The sequence below is a fragment of the Eupeodes corollae genome, chromosome 2 (assembly GCF_945859685.1).
Source record: "Eupeodes corollae chromosome 2, idEupCoro1.1, whole genome shotgun sequence".
NCBI lineage: Eukaryota > Metazoa > Arthropoda > Insecta > Diptera > Syrphidae > Eupeodes > Eupeodes corollae.
Window position 1 is genome coordinate 104,892,321 of NC_079148.1, and position 23,005 is coordinate 104,915,325.

The window sequence follows — 23,005 nt, forward strand, 5'->3', positions numbered from 1 at the left end:
AACAACGAACAAGCACGAATGTGACAGTTCTTTATGAAAATGAAATAAATTCATAAATGAGAATTGAAAATTTAAATTAGTATAATAGATAATAAAAATCACCAATAATTCTGGTAAAAAGCTCGAATATGCGTTTAATAAGGTTAAATTAAATTTTAATTTTCGAGACTTAGTTAACATTTCAACCTACCTAGCTTCTGAAGATTAACTAATTCATAAATGATGGGTAAAATAAGTTTAATTAAATAGACTGGTATAGTTTATGATTACCTCTTCCAGAAACAACACCAATTTTTCTTTAAAGAGTCGCTATAGCGTCGTTGCTTTCGTGACACATATCACACTTTTGTAGTGATTTTGAAAATTTTAAGAAATGGTGTGGTTTTTACTTGTCAAATATCAGTAAATAAGTGCTGCCTAATTACCTATTTATAAAGCCTCTTCTTGGAAAAAAGAAATAGTAACTATATCTATGTTAAAATTACCCGTGATTTGTTGGAAAATCTATCTATAAAACAATATCCGCAGTATGAATACTACTGATAAAAGTTAAAGTAGAATCTTACTATACGGATGGGTTTTTGACATTTATACTAGCCTCGAATGGATCTTATGTGATTTCGTTCTCAAATTTTGGTACGATTGATATTGCATTTGTGTATCGATGGCTGTGTTCGTTGAGTGCATTTGGAATCATGTGTTTTAAATTGGGGAACAAAATTAATGTGTCACTGTTGATATTATTTAGTTTTGTTTTGCTATGTTTTCATCAAAGCTTTATCTCAGTTTAGATTAAATAAATCTTAATCTTTTTGGGTTTCCACATCACATGAAGATTTAAAAATGATACAATTTGACAGCACTTTCTAAAATGCAAATGGTGTTTCGATGTTTTGATGTGAGATATTTTGTTTCGTGTTAAACAATGGAGAACTTAATTGTTCAGCACCATATAAAAATATACTTGCTTATATTTACATGTGCAATTTTTTTTTAATTTGATTAAAACAAAACTATATTTTTTGTACACAAACATGTAAATCAATTTTTTTTTAATTTGATTAAAACAAAACTATAGTTTTTGTACACAAACGTGCAAATATAACAGATCATAATGCATCTGTAAAATCAACTCCTCCACACACGTTTTTCTTCACAAATTTTGACTCGAATCCGATCCCCTACCGAATAAAGCTCAAAGACTCAGGTATATTAAGAATTGATGCGAGATTCAAGCTCTCTTCAACACCACATGTTAATGTAGTAGTCTACGAAAAAAATACCTTCTTTTTTATAGAATCTCAATTTCCAGATGTTTTCTTGAAAATTGTCCATTTCATTAGTTTTAGTAAGTTTTTTTTGCTGAAGTTAATTTTAACTTTTCTTTCAGAAAACTTTTTTCAATTTGTGTGTTTTTTTTTATTATTATTCTGACAGGTCTTCTTTCAGTTGTACCAACTTTTAAATACAAAAATCAGGCTAATGCCGATGGGTTTTCTTGGGAGTTTTCTACTATACTATTTATAGAATGCCAAAAAAAACGGGTAATTTAAAATAGGTCACACTAAAACTAAATGCTATATCTGTCCAAGTTTAATTCCCTTAAAAAATAATTTCAAATTTAAATTAAAAGTGCCTCTTAATTGGCGCATAGTTTCTTTCGAAATTATGATTTTGGCAGATTTCAATGTTTTATAAAAAAGTTTATTTCAATGCACATATTTTAAAGTATTGATTAGCCTTGTACAAAAGTGTCTGATTAGTGGCAAAGTCTGAAATAAAGTAAAAACAGTTGTGTGTAAAGTTGGATGGATCTTAGAAATTTTAAATTTTTTTTAGCCGTCTACATGTAAGGGGTCAACTTTTATAATGTTCCCTATTATTAACTTCCAATAGGATGTTATTGTAATGGGTCCGATTTGTCAAATTGAAAATTTTGACATTTCTCGACGTTTCATGGTCCCTAGATTCGAAAATAAAAGATTTTTAGAAAGATGTCTGTGCGTGCGTGTGTACGTACGTTCGTATGTCCGTACGTCCGTACGTTCGCGACGTTTTTTCGTCGTCCATAGCTCAAGAACCAGAAGAGATATCGATTTCAAATAAATTTTGTTACACAGATAATAAGGCAGAAAAATGCAGAAAGGGCTCTCAAAAAAATTGCGTGGGTGTTTTTTTTACCATAGCAGTTTGAAAAAAAGGTGAAAATGTTGGTGAACCCTAAATATCTTACGAACCAAAAAAATATATTTTTTAAAAAAATCCATTTAAAAACTGAAAAACAAATTGGTCACCTCCAAAATTTTACGACTAAGTATGATTTCATCTCCAAAACAATTTTGTGCAACGAAGAATAATGATTTTGACACCTGATAAAATTTTGAGAAAAATCAAATTGACGTTTTTTTTTATAAAAAATAAAAAACTAAAAAAAAAACATTACTCAAAGTTGGTAAAAATTGAATGTCAATTCAAATATCTTTTCAAAAACTTAAAATTTAGGCTTTAAGCTTATTTTATTTAATAAAAAATATTGTTTTCAAGATTCTGAAAAATGTTGAGAAAAATCCAATAGCCAGTTTTTTTACAAAAAATAAAAAACTAAACAAAAATTAATAAAAGTTGGTAAAAATTGACTTTCGACTCAAATATCTTTTCAAAAATTGTAGATATTGGCTTTAAACTACTTTTATCTTTCAAAAAATATTGTTGTAAACATTCAGTAAAATTTAAAAAAAAATCGAATCCGCAGTTTTTGTACAAAAAATTAAAAACCTAAACAAAATTTACAAAAGTTGGTAAAAATTGATTTTCAACTCAAATATCTTTGCAAAAATTTGAAATATTGGCTTCAAACTAATTTTATCTTATAAGAAATATTGTTTTCAACATTCGATAAAATTTTTAAAAAAATCGAATTCACAGTTTTTTTTTGCAAATAATAAAACTCTAAAAAAAAACAATGCTAAAACTTGGTAAAAATTTACTTTCGACTCAAATAGCTTTTCAAAAATTAAAAATATTGGCCTCAAAATTATTTTATTTCACAGAAAATATTGTTTTCAATATTCAGTTATTTACATAAGAATCCAACAGGTCCGTTTTTTCATACAAAATAGTACGCAAATTTGGTAAAAATTGATACGAGTACATATAGACAAACTTTTAAGCAAGACAAATTGACAGACGGGATGGGAAGTTATCAAGGTGGGTCGCATCCCAGCCTTTTTTTTACGAATTACCTGTAAAAAAAAACTTTGGTGATCTTAAATGTATTAGTTTTTTGGCTTTTTATAAAAAATGTTTTTTTTTCGATTTTAAAACAAGGCCTCAAAGTCTTTATAAAAACTGTTTGTGATGATGTATAAATTGAGTATACCCATGCACAACTTTCATTTTAATTTTGACATACATACCTTTGTAAAGTTCTATTCATTCAAGATGGTTATCAGCTTAAAATAACAACATTTTTGAAATCACGTCTACCAGCAATGTAATACCATAAAATAAATGCCTATGAAAATAAACATAATCCTCCATAATCCACCACTTTTATCACCTAATTTATAAACTTCTCTCGGCTTGTTTTGTGTGCTCTACCCTCTTTGACTTGGGCTTATTTAATTAAACATTTCAAAATCTTGTAATCTCCATTAATTAAACGCATTTAGAAACATCAACAATAAACGTCACACAAATCTTCGTACTTAGCAAACACGTGACTCGCCCACTTTAACTACATATAGGTATATGAATGAAGAACGTTGCTGAGCGTTGTATAGAAATATCATCTCCTTTTATCTAAAGTTATTAATCTTACTCGCAATTGGCGTATATACGAGAATCATTGTATAATACAACTTAAGGACGACGACGAGCGTCGAACTACGCTTACGAAGTGCCTATATCTCTATATTCAATGGCCTATCTTATAAGCAAGGACTTCCTCTAACTCCTGTTCTGATACTGATGCTTTGTTTATTTTGATGCTATTCTGAAGGCTGAATTTGCTTCTAAATTTGTACGAAACGAATACAATCTTTTTTGGGGCAAATTCAATGTAGCGATAATAAAGCGGGCGTGTGCTCTGTACACACTACACCAGTCACTCCATTATACATAACAACAACAACAGAATTATTTGTTACGTGGGCGGATCATAATCACCCATTTCTGTGAATCTGATCCTATAAATGTTACGCAGCATGCATCATTTACATAGAAGAAAAGAATCATAGTGAATAAAAAGAAATAGGATATGAAAAGGAATCCAGCCAGCGACGACAACGAGGCCGTAGATATGGATACTTCTTGTATTTACTACCAAAATTTCACTGCAGGAATATTCAATTTTACATTTCAACGGACTTTTTGCAACCCAAAAAACGGGTTGTGAATTTGGGATTACAATGGGGGAGGGTTTTAATGTGTATGATGTGTTTTTGTGGGGTGTCCTTTTAGCGATGTTTCGGGGATATCAGTTTCAGGGAGAAGATATATAAATGTAGATGCGATTCTATCAGACAGAAGGATCTAACATCGTTGTCGTAGTAGAATTTTGTTGGAATAAGGGCTCCATTATTAGGCGGGTGTTTTTTAGGCAATGTTGATGGGTGAGGCTGAGGGTTAGAGAATTGCATAAATCAAATCGCACTACTTCCGATGACAACCCGAATTTGAATGAATATTCATGCGAACGAGAAGGGATGTTTTCATGTTTTCTATATCTATTTGCGCTACGGATACGACCCAGCACCAGCGCACCAGCAATACGCCGAGTGCCGCTGCCTTTAGAAATCTCCATTACACATATTTGTAGAGATAGCGGGTTATCGACGAGAACACACGTTACGGTAGCTTTTCATTCCGTTCCGTGCGGTTGCGGGTTATTTCACCTACAGCGATACTTTTGCATATATTTCGACTAAACATCAAAGGAGAACTCTCATAAATTTATTTAATTACCCTCGCACTCAATTATATTCTGTTTTAGATTGCAATTAGCTGTAGCTACAATTTATAGGTAGCATTTCATAGAACATAGAACGAGTACAATTAGCGCAAGTTATGGCAGAAGAACTTCGGTGAAATCCACTGCACTGCTGCATTTAGATACTGCACTGCGTCCAAAGTTTCAGCTCATCGGCTTATGGGGGTGAAATGAGGTGAAGCCCGTCATTATTTATGAATCCTATATTTTCCCATCATATTTCGGACAATCCTTATTCTAAAAAAAACAAATTTTCTTCTTGGAATTTTATAATTTTTGCAGACTCAAGTGGACAAGTGGCAATAATTCTACGACATCAGTTACGATGTACGAGAACTCTTGTTCCTACCAGACGGCACTGGATTTGAAACGTATCTCGCCAAGCTTAGCACAAGTGAAGACTGAAGATTGTTTTGGATTGGGTCAATGTTCCCCGGATTGGACGTCCTATCGATTCCATCAGTCCACATTCGAGCAATTGAAACAGAGTGTAGAAAAGGCGAAGGCCGCCTTGCAAGACCGAACGAGCTTCTTTGGAGCGTCTAGTGCTTTCAGGTAAGAAAAAAGTACCTATTTCTTTTTGGACTTACCGCATGTTTTAATTCCCTTTTTTTGGCAGTGACATCTATTCAACTCAACGACTGACAGATTCAATAGAATCATCTGCCGCTGCATCAAATGTTAATAATAGTAGTAGTACAAGTTGTATAGGATCTTCCGTCAATAATGCAGTTAGTTCAACAAGTTTAGCTTTAAATGGTGGCGGCGGCAATTGTACGACAACATCATCAGCAGCGATAGTTCAACGATATCGTCTGGATCCAGTCACACAACCAGCTGGATGTTCGCCATCAACAAATTCAATAGCTTCCGGTCCAGTGCCGCCGTCGTCTTCGGCGTTGGCAGCAGTTTCTGCATTAGAAGGACCAACCGAAACAAAGTCAAGAACAGGTGAGTGTATTTTATTGGCTTTTTATACGATATATGAACATATGTGTAAAATTTTTATGTATGGGGTCAATGTTATAGGGGGAATGGTTTTTTTTTGGCAAAGCTTCAAATTTTTCGTCTGATTGGTTGAGACAGCTTTCGAGGACTAATAAGCTAATTTTTTTTTTTGAAACATGAGTTACTATGATTCTGAAGGTACAATTTTTGGCAAAAAACTTCGTTCAGAAATTTAAGGCGCATGTGAGTTTGTTATTTGCTTTTTTGTAAGTGATGCGATGTTTGAAAAAGTATGATTTTATTGTTAACTGTAAGACACTGACATCTTTATGATATAAAAAATTGGAACACTGATGGTGGAACACAAGATATTACTCTACTTGAGTTTTAGAAAGTTGCTTTAAACAAAAATTCTAGCAACCTCAAAAGAAAAATGAAATTTGTTTTTTTTTGTTCTAGAGTCGTGTTTCGAGAAATCATAATCATAAAGTATTTTTATTTTTGCTGATTTACTGCAAATGAAAACTTGGTATTCAGAAATATTGCTATGAACAAGTGTTTCTTGTATAGACTTTTGAGGTATTCCTCATTTCAATGATTATCACTGAGAGAAACTGAGATTCAATCTTTTTTCCTCGTGGAAAAGGGAAACGATATTGACGTTATCTCCATTCACTTTAGAAAATGCTTTGAACCGATTTTGTTAAATGAATTTCTTTTAACCTAGAAAGCCGAGTATGCAATGTTCGATTCAAATGTGCTACTACATTTTTATTGCTATATCTAGTGTACCTCAAGGCAGTCGTTAAGGTCCTCTCCTTTTTACTCTCACCATCAAATGAAACAGATTTGTAAATATTCCAATATTTCACTCTACGCTGAGGACACACATTTTTTCCACCATTACGTCGATGCATGATTCCTAATTCATTGAACTAGTCTGGTGTAAAAAGAACTGCTTAGATTTGATTTAAATATTCATCATTCAATATCTCTTTTGCGGAAACTAGAACTTGCAATACTTTTAAAATAAGCAACTCATTCCTTCTATTGAGTCTTTTTGCAACCTTGTGATCTTATGTAAGCGAGAGCTAAATTTCAATGCTTATATATGGGTGATATAATACTCACAGCTAATTTAGCACTTTGCTCTGTAAGATGTTGGAATTGTCCGTTGCCTATTTGAATGCTTCTTAAGTATGGTAACCTAACCAAAGCGTACATATTTCTAGAATTGAAAGTATTCAATTGATTAATTAACCTCTACGCTTTGGAAAAATATAGACAGATATCTGACGTCTTGATTATCCACTTACTCCCACCCACAATCTCAGAAATATTTACCTTTTCTACCTTCCCGAAAACTGTACCTCTTATGGCTCAAATAAACCATTTATTTGCACGCTACGGAACGTGAATCAGAATCAAAACTTTTTTGATTTCAATGTAAGCACTTTTTGCTTAAGACTTCGTTCCAAAAACTTTCACCAGCTTTATCCAAAGCTTTAAGTAACTTAGGTTTTTAGTTAGATTAAGTTCATAGCTTGAAATATGTAAATAGAATAAATGGAGGTTGTGTCTTCACCAAATTTACAAATTTGAATTCCTTAATATAAGGCGCGGGACAACTATGTTTTTAAGATCTTTTTTAAAAGTTTATTTTGACATTGACAAATCTTTTGCGCTCTAAATTTTGACAGAAAGTCAACATGATACCTCTGTAGATCAAAATGGGTCAATTTGTACCTAAACCACTATGAGAAATACTGAAAATATTTTTTAGAAGCGAGTGCTGTGTATAGCTTAAGCTGTGCATTTTTTAAAAAGAAGTTTTGGTCGAACTTTGACCACGACTACTGTATTCTAGTTGATAACACTAATGGTTCTCGTTGTTGCACAATGGACACTGTCGAGTAGTCGTGCCTGTGTTTGGACCTTAATCATCTTGAATTGTACGATTTTGGCGAAAAATCATGTTTTCTGAATAGGCATATATTTATCTCGGTGGCAAACAAGCGAAATTTTCTCTTTTTGCACTCTAATTAAAGATGGGTTGGGGTCAAAATACTGTATGGATCATAATACTGTAATTAAAATACTGTATCTCCAAATACTGTATTTAAAAATATTAAATATACCAACAAATTAAGTACTGTAACTCAAAATTCTATATTTCAAAATTGTGTACTTGTACAATATCAAAACGATTATTAAGTCCGTTCGTGTACTTTCCTAAAACAGTCTAATTTTACGAAAAATTACGAAATTTAACTCAAACCTTTTTCGCGTACTCAAAAATTTCGTAGTTTTTCGTAAAAGTGAGCGTTCGCGAGAGAGAAAAATATTCCCTCAACCTAAGAATTTTACCCCAAGAAACTTATTTGGGCTGTTTTGTGAAAAGTGTCAAATTTTATAGAACTTTAAATGCATTAAATAAATACCTCGCTTTTACTGTCACTTATAAAAATAAAAATTCTTTTCCCAAAGAACAGCAACAAGATTGCAGTTTTCAAGTTTTATTTTAATCCAGTTTTTTCATAAAAAAAACAACGGACCATCATGATGTTGCTTGAAGTTCGTGTTGTCTTAATTTATTTATTTACAAAAAATAAATAAAATCTAAATACGAAATGAAACAATGAAGTTTCAAAATTTATATTTTTGTTGACAGTCAAATCGTGGGACAAATTTGTTGTTTTCCCGTTTGCTTGCTTTTTTGACGTTTTGTCTTTTTGTCAGAGGATTTTACCGACACTCTTTAAATACCTCTTTTTATGAATTTTAGGGCAGAAAGTAAGCGAACGGACCTATTATTTTTTAGTTTTTTTACAGCTTTTGAAAACAGGAAATACATTATAATAATTTTTCAAGTTTTTTAAGTCTTTGAATTAATCGAAACACAATAAATAGTATGATCTTTTTAATTGCTCGTATCGCCCTCACATTTTAACATGAATTGTTCTAAGCTTAATCAACTTTTGCATAAACAATTCCACCAAGCTAATTGATCTGTAAAAACTTCCACGAGTTCATGCATTTCGTAGATGGTTAAAAGATACAGTGTTATGAGTTTGCGTATTTTGACAATAGACCATTTTGAGATACAGTATTTTAAGTTTACAGTATTTTGAAATACAGAATATTAACCATACAGTATTATGAACGTAACACACAGAATTTTTACAATACAGTATTTTAAAATACAGTATTATGAACGTACAGTATCATACAGAATTTTTACAATACAGTATTTTAAAATACACCAGCTCCAAACCTAACCCGATCAGCCATAATCCTTTCAATTTCTTATATGTGAAATTGTTAAGGACCAATGTTAAGCCAAAAAGCTAGAAATTGTTCAAGCGCTTGGGGCTAACATCATTTAAATAATCCGTGAACTACACCATCAACAAGGCGTTCCATAATCAAATGAAATTATGTTGTTCATTTTATTAAATTTTTAAAAGAGACTTGTATATGGTCCACTCTTTATTCATTTTTCCATAACCTAAAATTCCATGATATACAAAATGATTGGAATACTGTAGTGGTAATAATTCTGTATTTAAAGTACTGACTTTCCAAAATTCTGTATTACAAATTCTGTATTTACAAAATTCTGCATGAGAAAAATTCTGTACCACAAAATTTTGTATTTCAATAAGTGCTCACTTTTTCACATTATAAGCTCGATTTGTCTTTTTTAGACCATTTACAGCCATTGACTTTTTCTTTTTTATGTAGGCAGTATTTTTGTACATTTGTATTAAAAAAGTTCCATGCATTTAATGTTTTTTACAGCATTTGTTCTTGTTTTCAAAATCTATAACACTTTTAATCAGGTAGTTAAAAATTAGAACTATTACAAATAAACACCTTTTAAGGATGCATTGCTTTGTAATAAGAAATTTGGAATTACAGTATTATTACAGTATTGTTCGTACAGCATTTGGGTTTGCCGTATTCTATGTTCACAGTGTTTTGAAATACAGAGTTTAAGGCAAACAGCAACAGAATTTGTATCATACAGAATTCTGGAAAAAAAAACAGTATTTCGACCAGGTCGCGATACAAAAATATTGTTGGGTTTTTTAAATAAAAGTTCTACTTTTGCTAACCTTGTTTCAAACAATTGTATATTTTTGTTTATAACAAAAAATATCACTTTATAGTCAACTATCATGGATATAAAAATAGTTCATTAATTTTTAAGAAATACCAACAATTTTAAGTTATTTTAGGTTCCCATGTCATGATAAACATCCAATTACACCGAAAAACATAACCAATATTCCTCCAACTGGTATTCTTATGCAGTCCCAGTGGGCCTAAACTATAATTCATGTTAATGAATTCATAAATTTCTTCTCAAGAATTTTTTTCATCACTTTACCGAGTGCTTGTTGCATTTTATTTTAGTTGCTCAAAAAAAACTTTTAAAAAACCTAAGACCTTGGATGGAATGTTCATTTGGGTATTGTAAAGTCCAAGCCACCACAATGTCAAACTACAGTCAAATTTTATAATCACTCTCGAGGATATAAAATGGTTATGGTTGTGATATGTTTCGTCGTCGTCATCGGCAGCACGGCCGCTGTCCATGTTGGTTATTTTACCAGTAGGATATTTTGATATTCGTGCAAATGTCTATGTAAATTGTTTAAATTTTATGCAACCAAAATAAAAAATCAATTTAGTACTTTTGTCGTGCCGTCATTATTTAAGTTACCTTCCTAGACCTTTATGCATATAAAATATTACAAACATACACCTTCCCCATCTTTCCTCCTCTGCCTATATATAGGAAAAGGTACTTTCTAAAAATGGACTGTTTAAAATTGCCTGAACCAACTACAAACCAAAAAAAAAACAAGGATACTGGTAAGCCTTATATTTTGGTTTGGTTTAAAAAGCTGGCCAAAATTCCCGCCAGCCAGCCGGATGTAAAAGATTTGTTTTTCCGCCACGAAAAGATTCATCGTTCGATTCTAGTTTTTTTTTTCGTTTTGGGTTTGTTTGTTTATTATTATGTTGTGGTGTTGTTGTTGCTTTTTTGAAACTAGAACTGTCTAGATTCGATTCAGTAAATGGGTTGACATGTTTTGTTATTGCAACACAAATGACAGGTATTTTATATTCACGAGATTTATATTTTTTTGTCAGTTTATTTTAAGGGAATAAATGTTTCAATGGATGAAAGCTAATAGAATTTTTTTTTCAGACTTACAAATTTTAAATAGAAATCTATTCAAGCTGGTTTGAGTGTTAAAAAAATGTTTTTAAATTAAAATAGAATTCGGATGTTCGATAAAGTTTTAACCAAAGGGACAGTTTGACAGTTTTTTCAAATACGATTATAGACATACAGAAGAATTTTTTTGTATTAAAACAAAGGTTTTACTTTAGGTAACTCTTTTCCACGGCCCATCATTTTACTTAGTTTTAACTGGTTAGAAAAATGCAAATTGAAAATTAAAATTTATTATTAAACATGGTCTTTAGTGCCGCCCCACAAAAAAAAGTCCAGCGGTGTCAAATCACATGATGTTCGTGGGCAGTTGATATAGCCGCGACGAGAAATTACGCAGCAAGAAAATGTCTCTTGCAATAAAGCCATTTCGCTCGAGTTGTGTGGCATGTTGCACCGTCTTGGTGAAACCACATATTCTCCAGCTCGTATTCTTCAATAGCATGCAAACAAAAGTCGGTAATGATGTGACCATAACGCTCCTAATTGACGGTGACAGCCGTTCCGTCGTCGTTTTCGAAGAAGTAGTCCAATCACACCTCCTGACCAAAGAGCGCACTATAAACAGTGACTTTTTGAGGATGTAATGGCTTCTCTTTAATTACTTAAGGATTCTCAGAACCATAAAAACGGCAACTTTTTTTATTAACATACCCACCGATTGAGAATTGTGAATCGTCGCAGAATGTCCATTTTTGAAGTAGGTTTTAACAATTTGAATGAGTTTTGCGATAGTTAAGCGATCCATTTTCGTAAATGTCAAACTTTTAACTGGAAACAAAAAAAATTGGTTTAAAAACTTAGTTTGAAAGATATGGAATTCCGGCCCTATACTTTTGAAACCGTAAAATTGATAACCCGTCATAGTATCTCAATTTCATTTGTTGCTGTCGAATTAAATAATAGTTCTAATGATATCAATGATGTACATTTTAACTCATGATTTTATGTTTTTTTAAGTTCTAAGGTAAGACCAAAATCCTAAGAAAACTCCTTTCAAATATCTCAGGACAAGAGTTTTTAAAATTCAGTATATCAAAAATACGAATCAATTAAAATAAAGGAAGAAGCTGGGATGCGGCTCACAATGACACAACTTTCCATTGGCAGTAGCTTACAAATTTTCAAATAATACTTTTTGTAACAAGTCAATTATATAAATAAGAAACATTATTGAAAGAGTAAAATACAATCCAAAACAAAAGTTTAAGTTGTTTTATGCAAAGATGGATTCACAGAGTTAAATTTATATATTTTCGTAGAAATACGTCGTCTTTTAATATTAAAGAATTTTAACAACGAACTTGGATGTGAGTTTCTAAGTTTATTTTCAAAATTTAATTTTAAATACTTTCTAATATTGTTATGTTTTATGTTTTTTTTCTCTCGATATAACTTAACAGAATATTAATAACAAAACATTGTATAAGATTAAGACAATTCGAGTTGAATGGTGTTTCACCATGATGACGCTATTAGTACTCTTGCTCTAGAATCTAGATCAGGAATTACTAATATTGACAAATATCACCCCATTTTGGTCATTTTTTTAAACTTAAGTAATCACTTCCATTCCTGACAACAGTACTCGCACACAGGAATGGTTGAGAGTTGTAAGTCACTAGGCCCTGGTTCACAACGGACTGTTGCGCCACCTCATTTGATTTTGAATCACTTCCCTGCCTGTGCTGAATTTAAAAAAAAAAAATAATTTTCTTGCGAGGAATTGACAAATCCTTCAAGAGTAATTCTTGTCATGAAAAAGTGCTTTCTCAAATTAGCCGTTTGGATTCGGCCTAAAATTGTAGGTCCCTCCCATTCCTGACAACAGTACTCGCACACAGGAATGGTTGAGAGTTGTAAGTCACTAGGCCCTGGTTCAAAACGGACTGTTGCGCCACCCCATTTGATTTGAAGTAATCACCTTACTAATCACAGTAATTCCTTTGATTGCTTATATAATTTAGATTTCAGAAGAGCCAATTTCCAGCAGTTGTCTGAAGATTTAACCATTTCTGGAATTGCTGATACACTAGCATTTTCTAACATTGACGAAGCAGTTTCAACTTTTTATAGGATCCTTAATTATTGTTTTGAAAACAATGTACCGATAAAGAAATACAAACTTAAGCCATCCTTTGTACACGAAAGAATTGCGTTTACTGCGTAACAAAAGAAATAAGGCATGGAAAACGTAGCTCACAACTCTGTCTCCAGTCAACTTCTCTTTTTATGTTGAACTCTTTCACCAATTTAAATCTCTTTCTAATTTTGTATATGCTTGTTATGTTACTGATATGGCCACCTCTTTGAAAGAGAATGCTAAAAATTGTTGGAATTTTGTAAACTCAAAGAAAGAATCAGATGGCTTTCCAGTTAACTTCACTTACAAGAACTTTTCGTTAGATACAACTTTTGATATCTGTAACACTAGCGCAACGAATTTCAGTGAGTCATTTGTTAATAGCCCTCAAGAAGTTGATGATGTATATTTTCATAATCTTCACACCTTTTAGCAAACTAGCTGTTGTCACATACCTGTGCTACAGAGTACGGTCCTTGATCTTTTAACTGCGTTGAATGATGACTGCTCAGCCGGTCCCGATGATATTCCCCCGATAGTACTAAAAAAGTGTAGTAATGTTTTAGTTGAACCAATTACGTTTTTATTCAAACTTTCTCTAAAAACAGGCAAATTTCGCAGTATATGGAAGAAGTAATTCCTAACACCAATTTTCAACAAAGGTAACAAGTCGGATATAAGCAACTACAGGCCCATTGCAAAGCTTTCTTGCATTCCTAAAGTATTTGAAGAAGTTGTTTGTGAAAGCGTAGCATATTTTAGTAAAAATATCATTTGCGAACAGCAACATGGTTTTGTGAAAAAAAGATCAACCGTTACTAATCTCCTCACATTCTCAAACATATGTTCAAACGCTTTATAACAAGGTTATGAAGTTGACTATGTATACACTGACTTTTATAATTTTTATTTTCACCAACTTAGCCAAGGAATTATTTTATTGAAACTTAAGGCTCTTGGTTTTCCACCATTTTTCTCAGCTTGGATTAAGTCATACCTTGAAAACAGATCCTACGAGGTAAAATTTAGAAATTGTCATTCTGAACCTTTTTTTGCTCAATCTGGTGTTCCCCAGGGAAGCCATCTTTGCCCTTTCTTGTTCATCCTGTACATACATGAACAAGTCGTACATTTTATTCTATTTATTAAAGAAAAACTTTTTTTTTTTTATTTTATCTCCATTTAATATGTTTCTTAAAAGTGACTTAATCCTTCTCATTATATTTCCCGTGTTTTTTTTTTTGGAATTCTATATTCTATAAATAGTATAGAAGAAAATTCCCAAGATTTTTGTTTTTAAAAATTGGTACAACTGAAAGAAGATCTGTCAGAATAATAATTAAAAAAACACATAAATAGAAGAAAGTTTTGTAAAAAACCAAAAGTTAAAATTAACTTAGCAAAAAAAACTAACTAAACTAATAAAATGGACAATTTTCAAAAAGAAATGTTAAGAAAGCATTGAGATTCTATAAAAAAAAGTTCATTTAACAATTGCTTAAACAAGGGGGTTTGTTCATAGACTACTACATAAACATGTGGTGCTGAAAGGAGATTGAAGCTCGCCTCAATTTTGTATATACCTGAATCGAGTTGAAATGAGCTTGGTTCGACTCGATTCAGGTCGGGGATCGGAGTAGATTGGAAATGTGTGAAGAAAAACCTGTGTGGAGGAGTTGGTTTTACAGATAATGCATTATGGTCTGTTTATAGCAAAAACTTAAATATCTTTTCTATTGTTTTCTCTTGCAAAATAAGTCCAGTTAGTTCATTTTTACTAACAAAACTTAATAATATCATCTGTAATAGATTGATTTTATCCCCCAATGGAAAACACATGATTCCAAATGCACAACTACTCAATGAGCACAGCCATCGAGATACAAATGCAATATCAATCGTACCAACATTTGAAAACGAAATCACATAAGATCCATTCGAGACTCGTATAAATGTTAAAAACCCATCTCTAGTAAGATTCTACTTTAACTTTCATCGATAGTACTTTCCAACAAAACATATTGGTTGACCCCAAACATCTCACGAACCATTAACGCTAGTGACTTTAATAAATTTTTATATTATGAGATAGGACGTGTATAATGTTGAAAAACGTTAACTTTTTGTTTTAAAATAAAAAAAAACTGTCAACAAATTGTGTCACTTTAAATATTTTATGAACAAAATCATTTCAAGCATCATAATAACGTTTTTGACAGCTAATCAAATTTTGAGATAAAGCGAATTAACCGTTTTATTTTTACAAAAAATAAAAACCTAAAAAAAAAAAATACTAGTAAATGTTTGCAAAAATTGGTTTTGGACACTAATATCTTGGCAAAAATTAAAGATATCACCTTCAAACTAGTTTCATCTTAAAAACAATATTGTTAGTAATATTTACTAACATTTAAAAAAATAGGAATGTACAACAAATATTACGAAAAATTGTCAAAATTTGATAATCGATTCGAATATTTTGAGAATGGATTAAGGTATTGGCATCAAAATCATGTTGTCAACGTAAGTTAATGTTCTTAGAAAAATCCAATCTGCATTTTTTTTTGGTAAGAACAAAACTAATAAAAAGTTGTTTTCGAATAAAATGTGGGGAACATAAACAGATATTGAAATCAAATTTATTTTATCATATCATAATATTAAAATATTGTTGATAACATTGAGTTTTTTATTTTAGAAAAATTCAATAGACACATTTTTTTGTAAAACACGAAAACCTAAAAACAGAAAAAACTTTTTCCGACTCAAGTATCATGAGAATATTATATAATATTGATTTTAAATATTATTTACGAGTATCTCCCACAAAATAAAGGGTGATTTTTTTGAGGTTAGGATTTTCATGCATTATTATTTGACAGATCACGCGGGATTTCAGGCATGGTGTCAAAGAGAAAGATGCTCAGTATGCTTTGACATTTCATCATGAAAAGACTTACTAACGAGCAACGCTTGCAAATCATTGAATTTTATTACCAAAATCAGTGTTCGGTTCGAAATGTGTTCCGCGCTTTACGTCCAATTTATGGTCTACATAATCGACCAAGTGAGCAAACAATTAATGCGATTGTGACCAAGTTTCGCACTCAGTTTACTTTATTGGACAATAAACCAACCACACGAATGCGTACAGTGCGTACAGAAGAGAATATTGCGTCTGTTTCTGAGAGTGTTGCTGAAGACCGTGAAATGTCGATTCGTCGCCGTTCGCAGCAATTGGGTTTGTGTTATTCGACCACATGGAAGATTTTACGCAAAGATCTTGGTGTAAAACCGTATAAAATACAGCTCGTGCAAGAACTGAAGCCGAACGATCTGCCACAACGTCGAATTTTCAGTGAATGGGCCCTAGAAAAGTTGGCAGAAAATCCGCTTTTTCATCGACAAATTTTGTTCAGCGATGAGGCTCATTTCTGGTTGAATGGCTACGTAAATAAGCAAAATTGCCACATTTGGAGTGAAGAGCAACCAGAAGCCGTTCAAGAACTGCCCATGCACCCCGAAAAATGCACTGTTTGGTGTGGTTTGTACGCTGGTGGAATCATTGGACCGTATTTTTTCAAAGATGCTGTTGGACGCAACGTTACGGTGAATGGCGATCGCTATCGTTCAATGCTAACAAACTTTTTGTTGCCAAAAATGGAAGAACTGAACTTGGTTGACATGTGGTTTCAACAAGATGGCGCTACATGCCACACAGCTCGCGATTCTATGGCCATTTTGAGGGAAAACTTCGGAGAACAATTCATCTCAAGGAATGGACCGGTAAGTTGGCCACCAAGATCATGCGATTTGACGCCTTTAGACTATTTTTTGTGGGGCTACGTCAAGTCTAAAGTCTACACAAATAAGCCAGCAACTATTCCAGCTTTGGAAGACAACATTTCCGAAGAAATTCGGGCTATTCCGGCCGAAATGCTCGAAAAAGTTACCCAAAATTGGACTTTCCGAATGGACCACCTAAGACGCAGCCGCGGTCAACATTTAAATGAAATTATCTTCAAAAAGTAAATGTCATGGACCAATCTAACGTTTTAAATAAAGAATCGATGAGGTTTTGCAAATTGTATGCGTTTTTTTTTTAAAGTTCTCAAGCTCTTAAAAAATCACCGTTTATTTGTATTAATATTAATAGTTTGAAGTTTTAGACGCGCTTTCTTTCTATGTTCTTATTATTTTTATCAAACTTTTCTTTTATTCCTTAATGTTTCTTCTGATTTTTAGTAGACATCAATTAGCATGAAAAAGCTTAAACTTGCGTAGCGTTAGTTGAAAGTTTCGGAAAATCTCTGTAATTTCAACCATTTTTCCTAAATTGTTTTGATATTTTCATATTCTGTAAAATTTATAATTATTCCCTTTGTTGTTGTTTCAACTGCTTTGAAAATATTGGTAATATCGTGAAGAAAATTATCGTCTTCAACTCCCATTTGTGTCTATAATCTTTTATTCAAAAATTCACAACTTTTGCAAAGAACCTTGGCAACTGTTTCGTTGATGCATTTTAACGATTTGAAAAATAAATACAATTTTTTTAAAGAAAAAGCAATTACGTAGCTAAATACGTACCTTTGTTTTAAAAAGTAAAGTAAAACATTTTTCCTAAGCTTCTGGTTATTTTTTTTTAAAGAAAATAAGCAAAAAAACGAAACAATTTTACATTTTCGGTTTGTTAACTCGTGTGCTTTGTCCTGGAAATGGATAAAACGAAAAAACCATGATAATTGTGATGATGATGATGATGATGATAAAAACTGCTGAAGCTGAGTATAGAAGGTAAGGTTTTCTTTACTCCACCCATATTTTCATATATTTTCACATCAAAAAATACCCCCGCCTACAATTATATGCTCAAAGGATTCTCCCATGCGTGCATCATTATAATACATTTCTCTATATCTTTTGTTATCCTCAAGAGAAAGAAACATTCATCTCTCTCAAAAAAAAGAAGAAATAAAACAAAACAAAAATCTCATGACGATGGTCGTGTCCTTATTCCTTTAACTTTTTATTCATATACACAGTTTTGACTTTTCTGCCTTTTGTGTCAAAGAATCGACCGTGCATTTCCGGTGCTCGTATAAAATACTGTACACCAGTAGGTATACCTAAAGTCATCCTTATTTCTGTCCTCATGATGCTCAGCACATAGCTTCATAGCTTCATGGTTCTTATTCGTTTTCTTCTTCTTATTTCGACGACCTAATGTCAAAAGTGAATATGAATGAATATTCAAGCGAAAGGACCAAGTTTTTATCTCTTTGAATATTTTCCATAGCATCTCTTCATGAATATGGCAAGACTGTCCTGGAACGGAAGTGAAATCCTTGCCTATTTATAGATGCGTAACATGGAGTTTTGTTCTCTGAACTTAATTTACTGTGTATATCGTCCGTGCCCTGTAAATGTAACTTTTACTGTAATTGTAATCATTATCCATAAATTCACTTATATTTACAAATCTGGTATCAGGAAATGCATCGCAAAAAAAGTTCGCACAGCGCGTGCAGCTCTACAAAAAGGACTCAATTCCTCTTTTTTATTTAACGCAACAGTGACGGCTGCCACTATTGTTAAGCCGCATGTCGAAACCGAAACATCTCAATATCCACGTTTAATTGAATGTTTCGAGAGTGTTTACTCGAAAACAAAAATTTACGCCAATTAAGAATCCTTGAACAAACAACAACCAAAAAAAAAGAGGTCGCCTCCCTTCCCATTACCATTTATCACAAAATTCCAATCGAATCAACCCATGCAATTATCGAAAAAGTTGTTGGTAGCGCATCCAAAAAGTGTACCATTATTTGACTTCTGATGGTTGGTGGTTGTGGGATTTTCAGTTTTTTGTCAACTGTCCTTCGGAAGACCCTCTGATACCAGAGTTGGTTACCAGAAATAATTGCAACGATGATGACAATGACAATGTTCGCAACAATAATTACCATCAGATATCGCCCGAGTAGCTATATGGGAAAAGTACTATCGTGATGAAAAACCGCATCGAAACGGGAAGTGTGTGTGTGCCATCCTGATGCTACTGCCATTATTCTGTATTGAAATAAAAACGAAATTTAAATCATTAATTAAACAAAATACAAAAAAAAACAAAAATCATTTACACATTTTTATTTTCCAACAGAAAAGTCCTCGTCGGGATGTTCGACTACTCATGGTTCTTCAGATAGAAGTTCGAGTAAATGTATATCAGGTGAGTTTTGTTCTTGTTGTCATTTTTTAAATTTAATTGTGTACCTACCGAAAAAAATCCTTTTAAATCCTTTATTAACTGTCTGAATTTAAATCCTTTTGTGCTTTAACACAAAAAAGCCATTTCTTTTGTGTGTGCTTATTTTTTATTCCGAGAACAAAACCATTTTATAGCTTTTGTGTGTTGAAAATCACCATTACCATCGAGGACACTCACCCTCGTCGTATTCGTAGAAACAAATTTGGTTCATAAATCATTCGAATGGGAGATTGTGTGCTGATGTCGATTTAGGAAAATCCTTTTATGGGAAATATACTCGAATAATAGAAAATAAAGATGGAAAATCAATATTAATGGCAACCAGTCATGCTTAGTGGGAGGAAAAAGTTAATGTACCCATTTGAATTTTATTTTGTGGAATGTGGAGAGTAGCTACCGAGATATTTTAATGGGTTGTTTGGGTTTGGAAAAACTTTTTGTGGATGAAATTAAAAGTTTATAATAATAGTTATACAAAATGTCTGGATACAAAATTTCGTATGTTAATAATTGGCATTTTGAGATTTAGAACTGTTAGTTGGCAATTCTATTTTAACTGGTGGCCATTTTGTCCGTCGTCAAATGATTTTTTTTTAGCAAGGTTAAGAATTTCAACATATGGAAGTAGATTGACTACTGAAGAATGCTTCCAAACTGTGAAAATTAATTTAAGAACTGTTCGAAATATGTATCAATCATATTTTCCTTGCGACACATAGGAACTACATATATGGCAAGTTTTGAATTCGTAAAAAAATTAGAACTCGAAATTTTAACCAAACATGATACTTCGATGGTAGAGAAGTCGAAAAAAGTGGGTCCCGCGATTCCGTCCGGTCTGTTTTGTCTGTCTGTCCATGTACACGCTCCTACAGCCTAAACTATTGGGTCGATTGAGTTCAAACTTGGAAGTTAAGGTATTGGCAGATTGGCGTTAAGGTTTTTTTTCCTTTACAGTTAAAACATTCATGTTCTGCCCCTTTCTTATCTTCAGATAATTCATTTTCCATCCTGGTTCTTCTAATATGAAATTAAAATAAAGCTATCCAAAGGAAAAAGCTTCGAACAAACTAGTTGAAAACACAAACAATTGTTTCCTTTAAGTATGCTTACAAGTATTTTTCATTTTGGTGATGAAAAGTCCTAGGATGAGTTGTGTCTTGGGATAAATCGCGCGTTTTTTTTGACAAAATAATTTTACAGGTATATTTCTGTTGGGTTTTAAGTGCTCAAAAGTTTAATATTTAATGGCTAGTTGATATCGCAACGACGACGCACGAGATATTACGCGGCCAGAAAATGTCTCTTGCAATAAAGCCATATTCGCTCGAGTTGTTTGGCATGTGACACCTTTTTATTGAAACCACATACTCCAGCTCGTATTCTTCAATAGCAGGCAAACAAAAGTTGGTTATCATATGACAGCCGTTTCATTATCGTTTTCGAAGAAGTAACGTTCGATCACACCTCCGGCCCAAAGAGTGCACCAAGCAGTGACTTTTTATGGATGTAATGGGCCCTTTTCAATGTCTTAAGGAATCTGTTGAACATTTTTCCACCGTAGTACCGACCCAATATTGGATTTTCGAATCCAATATTGTCGAAGCTCGAACGCCAATTTTCGATTAGTTGAATATTTTATTAATTAACGTGATCAATAAAATTGAATTGAAATTGATATCAAAATGATATCGAAATACGACGAGGTGAATTTCTCCAAGTGGTATTCATTAGAGTGGGCGCCAGGAAACTTTTTACTGAAAGTTTACCAAATCCAGGACCTGAAAAATTAGTCTTCAAACAGAGTTATGAAATAAAAGAGTGGTTTATTTTCCAGATGGGAAATTAAAATTATCTTGTATTGCCTGGAAAACCTTGGCCGAAGCCGAGATTAAAAACCAGGATCTTTTATAAGGTCAGATCTCGGTAAAGAAAAGGTATGAAGAATATCAATGAAAATTATTTATTGTTAAACGAATTCAAAAAAAAAGAAACACAACCAAGAAAAATCTCTCCAAGAAAATGTTCGACAAAAGACAAAAAAAAAAATCAAACGGTTAAACACTTCCCGTAGTACCGGAAAAACAGATATTTGACGTGAAGGTCAGAAGGGCACGAGAAGAAAAGCAAAATTCTAAGAAACAAAGGAAAACACTATACTTCGCTTCTTTGGTTGACTTTCTCCAACAGCTACCGTAGTCCTTCCTCAGCAAATCTGTCTCGGTCCCGCAATTTCCTCCATCCATAACATTGGGGTGTGCGACCGAGAAGCCAGGTTTCTTTCATCGCACGCGTTCTCTTTAAAGGGGTGATGTGATCTGTGAGTGAGTTCAGCTCTTCACTTTCAAACGGATTCCAGCCAAGGCTTTCTGGAAAATCGTGTCGAATTCCTCGCATTACCGAGTACCTACACGCGCTAGATTTAAGTTGAGGAAAAACTACTTATGTCGTGTTGAAGAAGGTCGGAAGGCAAGCCTATAATGAAAGTGAAAGTTATTAGAATATTCTTGGGGTGATTTTCCATCGTTAATACTTTATGATGGGCTCTCAGCCATACTAAGTTACAGATGGTGTGACTTTCCTGCACACATTGTTGGGCATGGGTATCGTCTTCATGCCTTGATGATCTTATTCAACCAATACGTGGGCCAACCGTCCCACAGTTCGTTGGTGTGGAATCCCTTCGCATAGTTTGGTGATACCTGTTAAATTTGCTTTCCCAAAATGCTAGGAGTGCAGGTCACTGGCTGATGGTCCAGGTTTCTACTAAACTCTTCTAGAGTTTTGTGGCAGCAGTAAGAATTCGTTCAGGGTGGTTAGCAACAAGGGAGGTAAAACTTGTTGTGGTAAAATTTACCACAACAAATCTCAGAACTTCAAATACGAACATTTTATTTATGAACATATCCACCGAGTGAAAAATGTTCTTTTTTCGAAAAATCGGTGTCCACCGCATATTGTTCGAGCACCTATTCAATGTATTTACGACGTTATGAAAGGTAAGCTGGCTTAATTTTTTGTATGAGCTGGACTTTATATGGATGTAGGTGTAGATCCAAGTGCAAAATACGCCATAATATCCCTTAAAACAGTCCTAGTTCTTGAGAACGATTTGGAAATCGACATATTCGGGTCTTCGGGAACACTTTTAACGTATTTGAATTGTCAGATATTTCAGCCAAAAGAGTTAAGAAAAAATCAGTTTAGGTAGTTTTTGATAGAATATTTTTTTACTACTACTACTAGGTAGTAGTAAAGGCAAAATTTGGAAATTGACAATATTTTAAATAGGCGACGATTTATCAAAAACTCACGAATTATTTGAAATTTGTTAAAACAGTAAACTTTAAGAAGAGCTGTGGTTGAAACTTCAGTTTTTAAATTTTAGTTTTCACAATTCAGACTGTCAATAGGAAAAGTATGTTAATATTTAAAACCTATTTGATTTTTAAGACGTTAGATGCT

General features: G+C 32.8%; 1 protein-coding gene across 1 annotated transcript in view; it reads left to right on the forward strand.

The window, feature by feature from the left end:
• Positions 1–4,419: 4,419 nt before the first annotated feature.
• LOC129946610 (DNA-binding protein D-ETS-3) overlaps positions 4,420–23,005 on the forward strand; it is a 98,220-nt gene continuing 79,634 nt past the window's right edge. The window contains exons 1-4 of the mRNA XM_056056865.1: positions 4,420–5,165; positions 5,273–5,545; positions 5,610–5,941; positions 19,433–19,501. Of these exons, the coding sequence (XP_055912840.1) occupies positions 5,161–5,165; positions 5,273–5,545; positions 5,610–5,941; positions 19,433–19,501 (679 nt within the window). The 5' untranslated portion in view covers positions 4,420–5,160. The remainder of the gene's footprint in view (positions 5,166–5,272; positions 5,546–5,609; positions 5,942–19,432; positions 19,502–23,005) is intronic.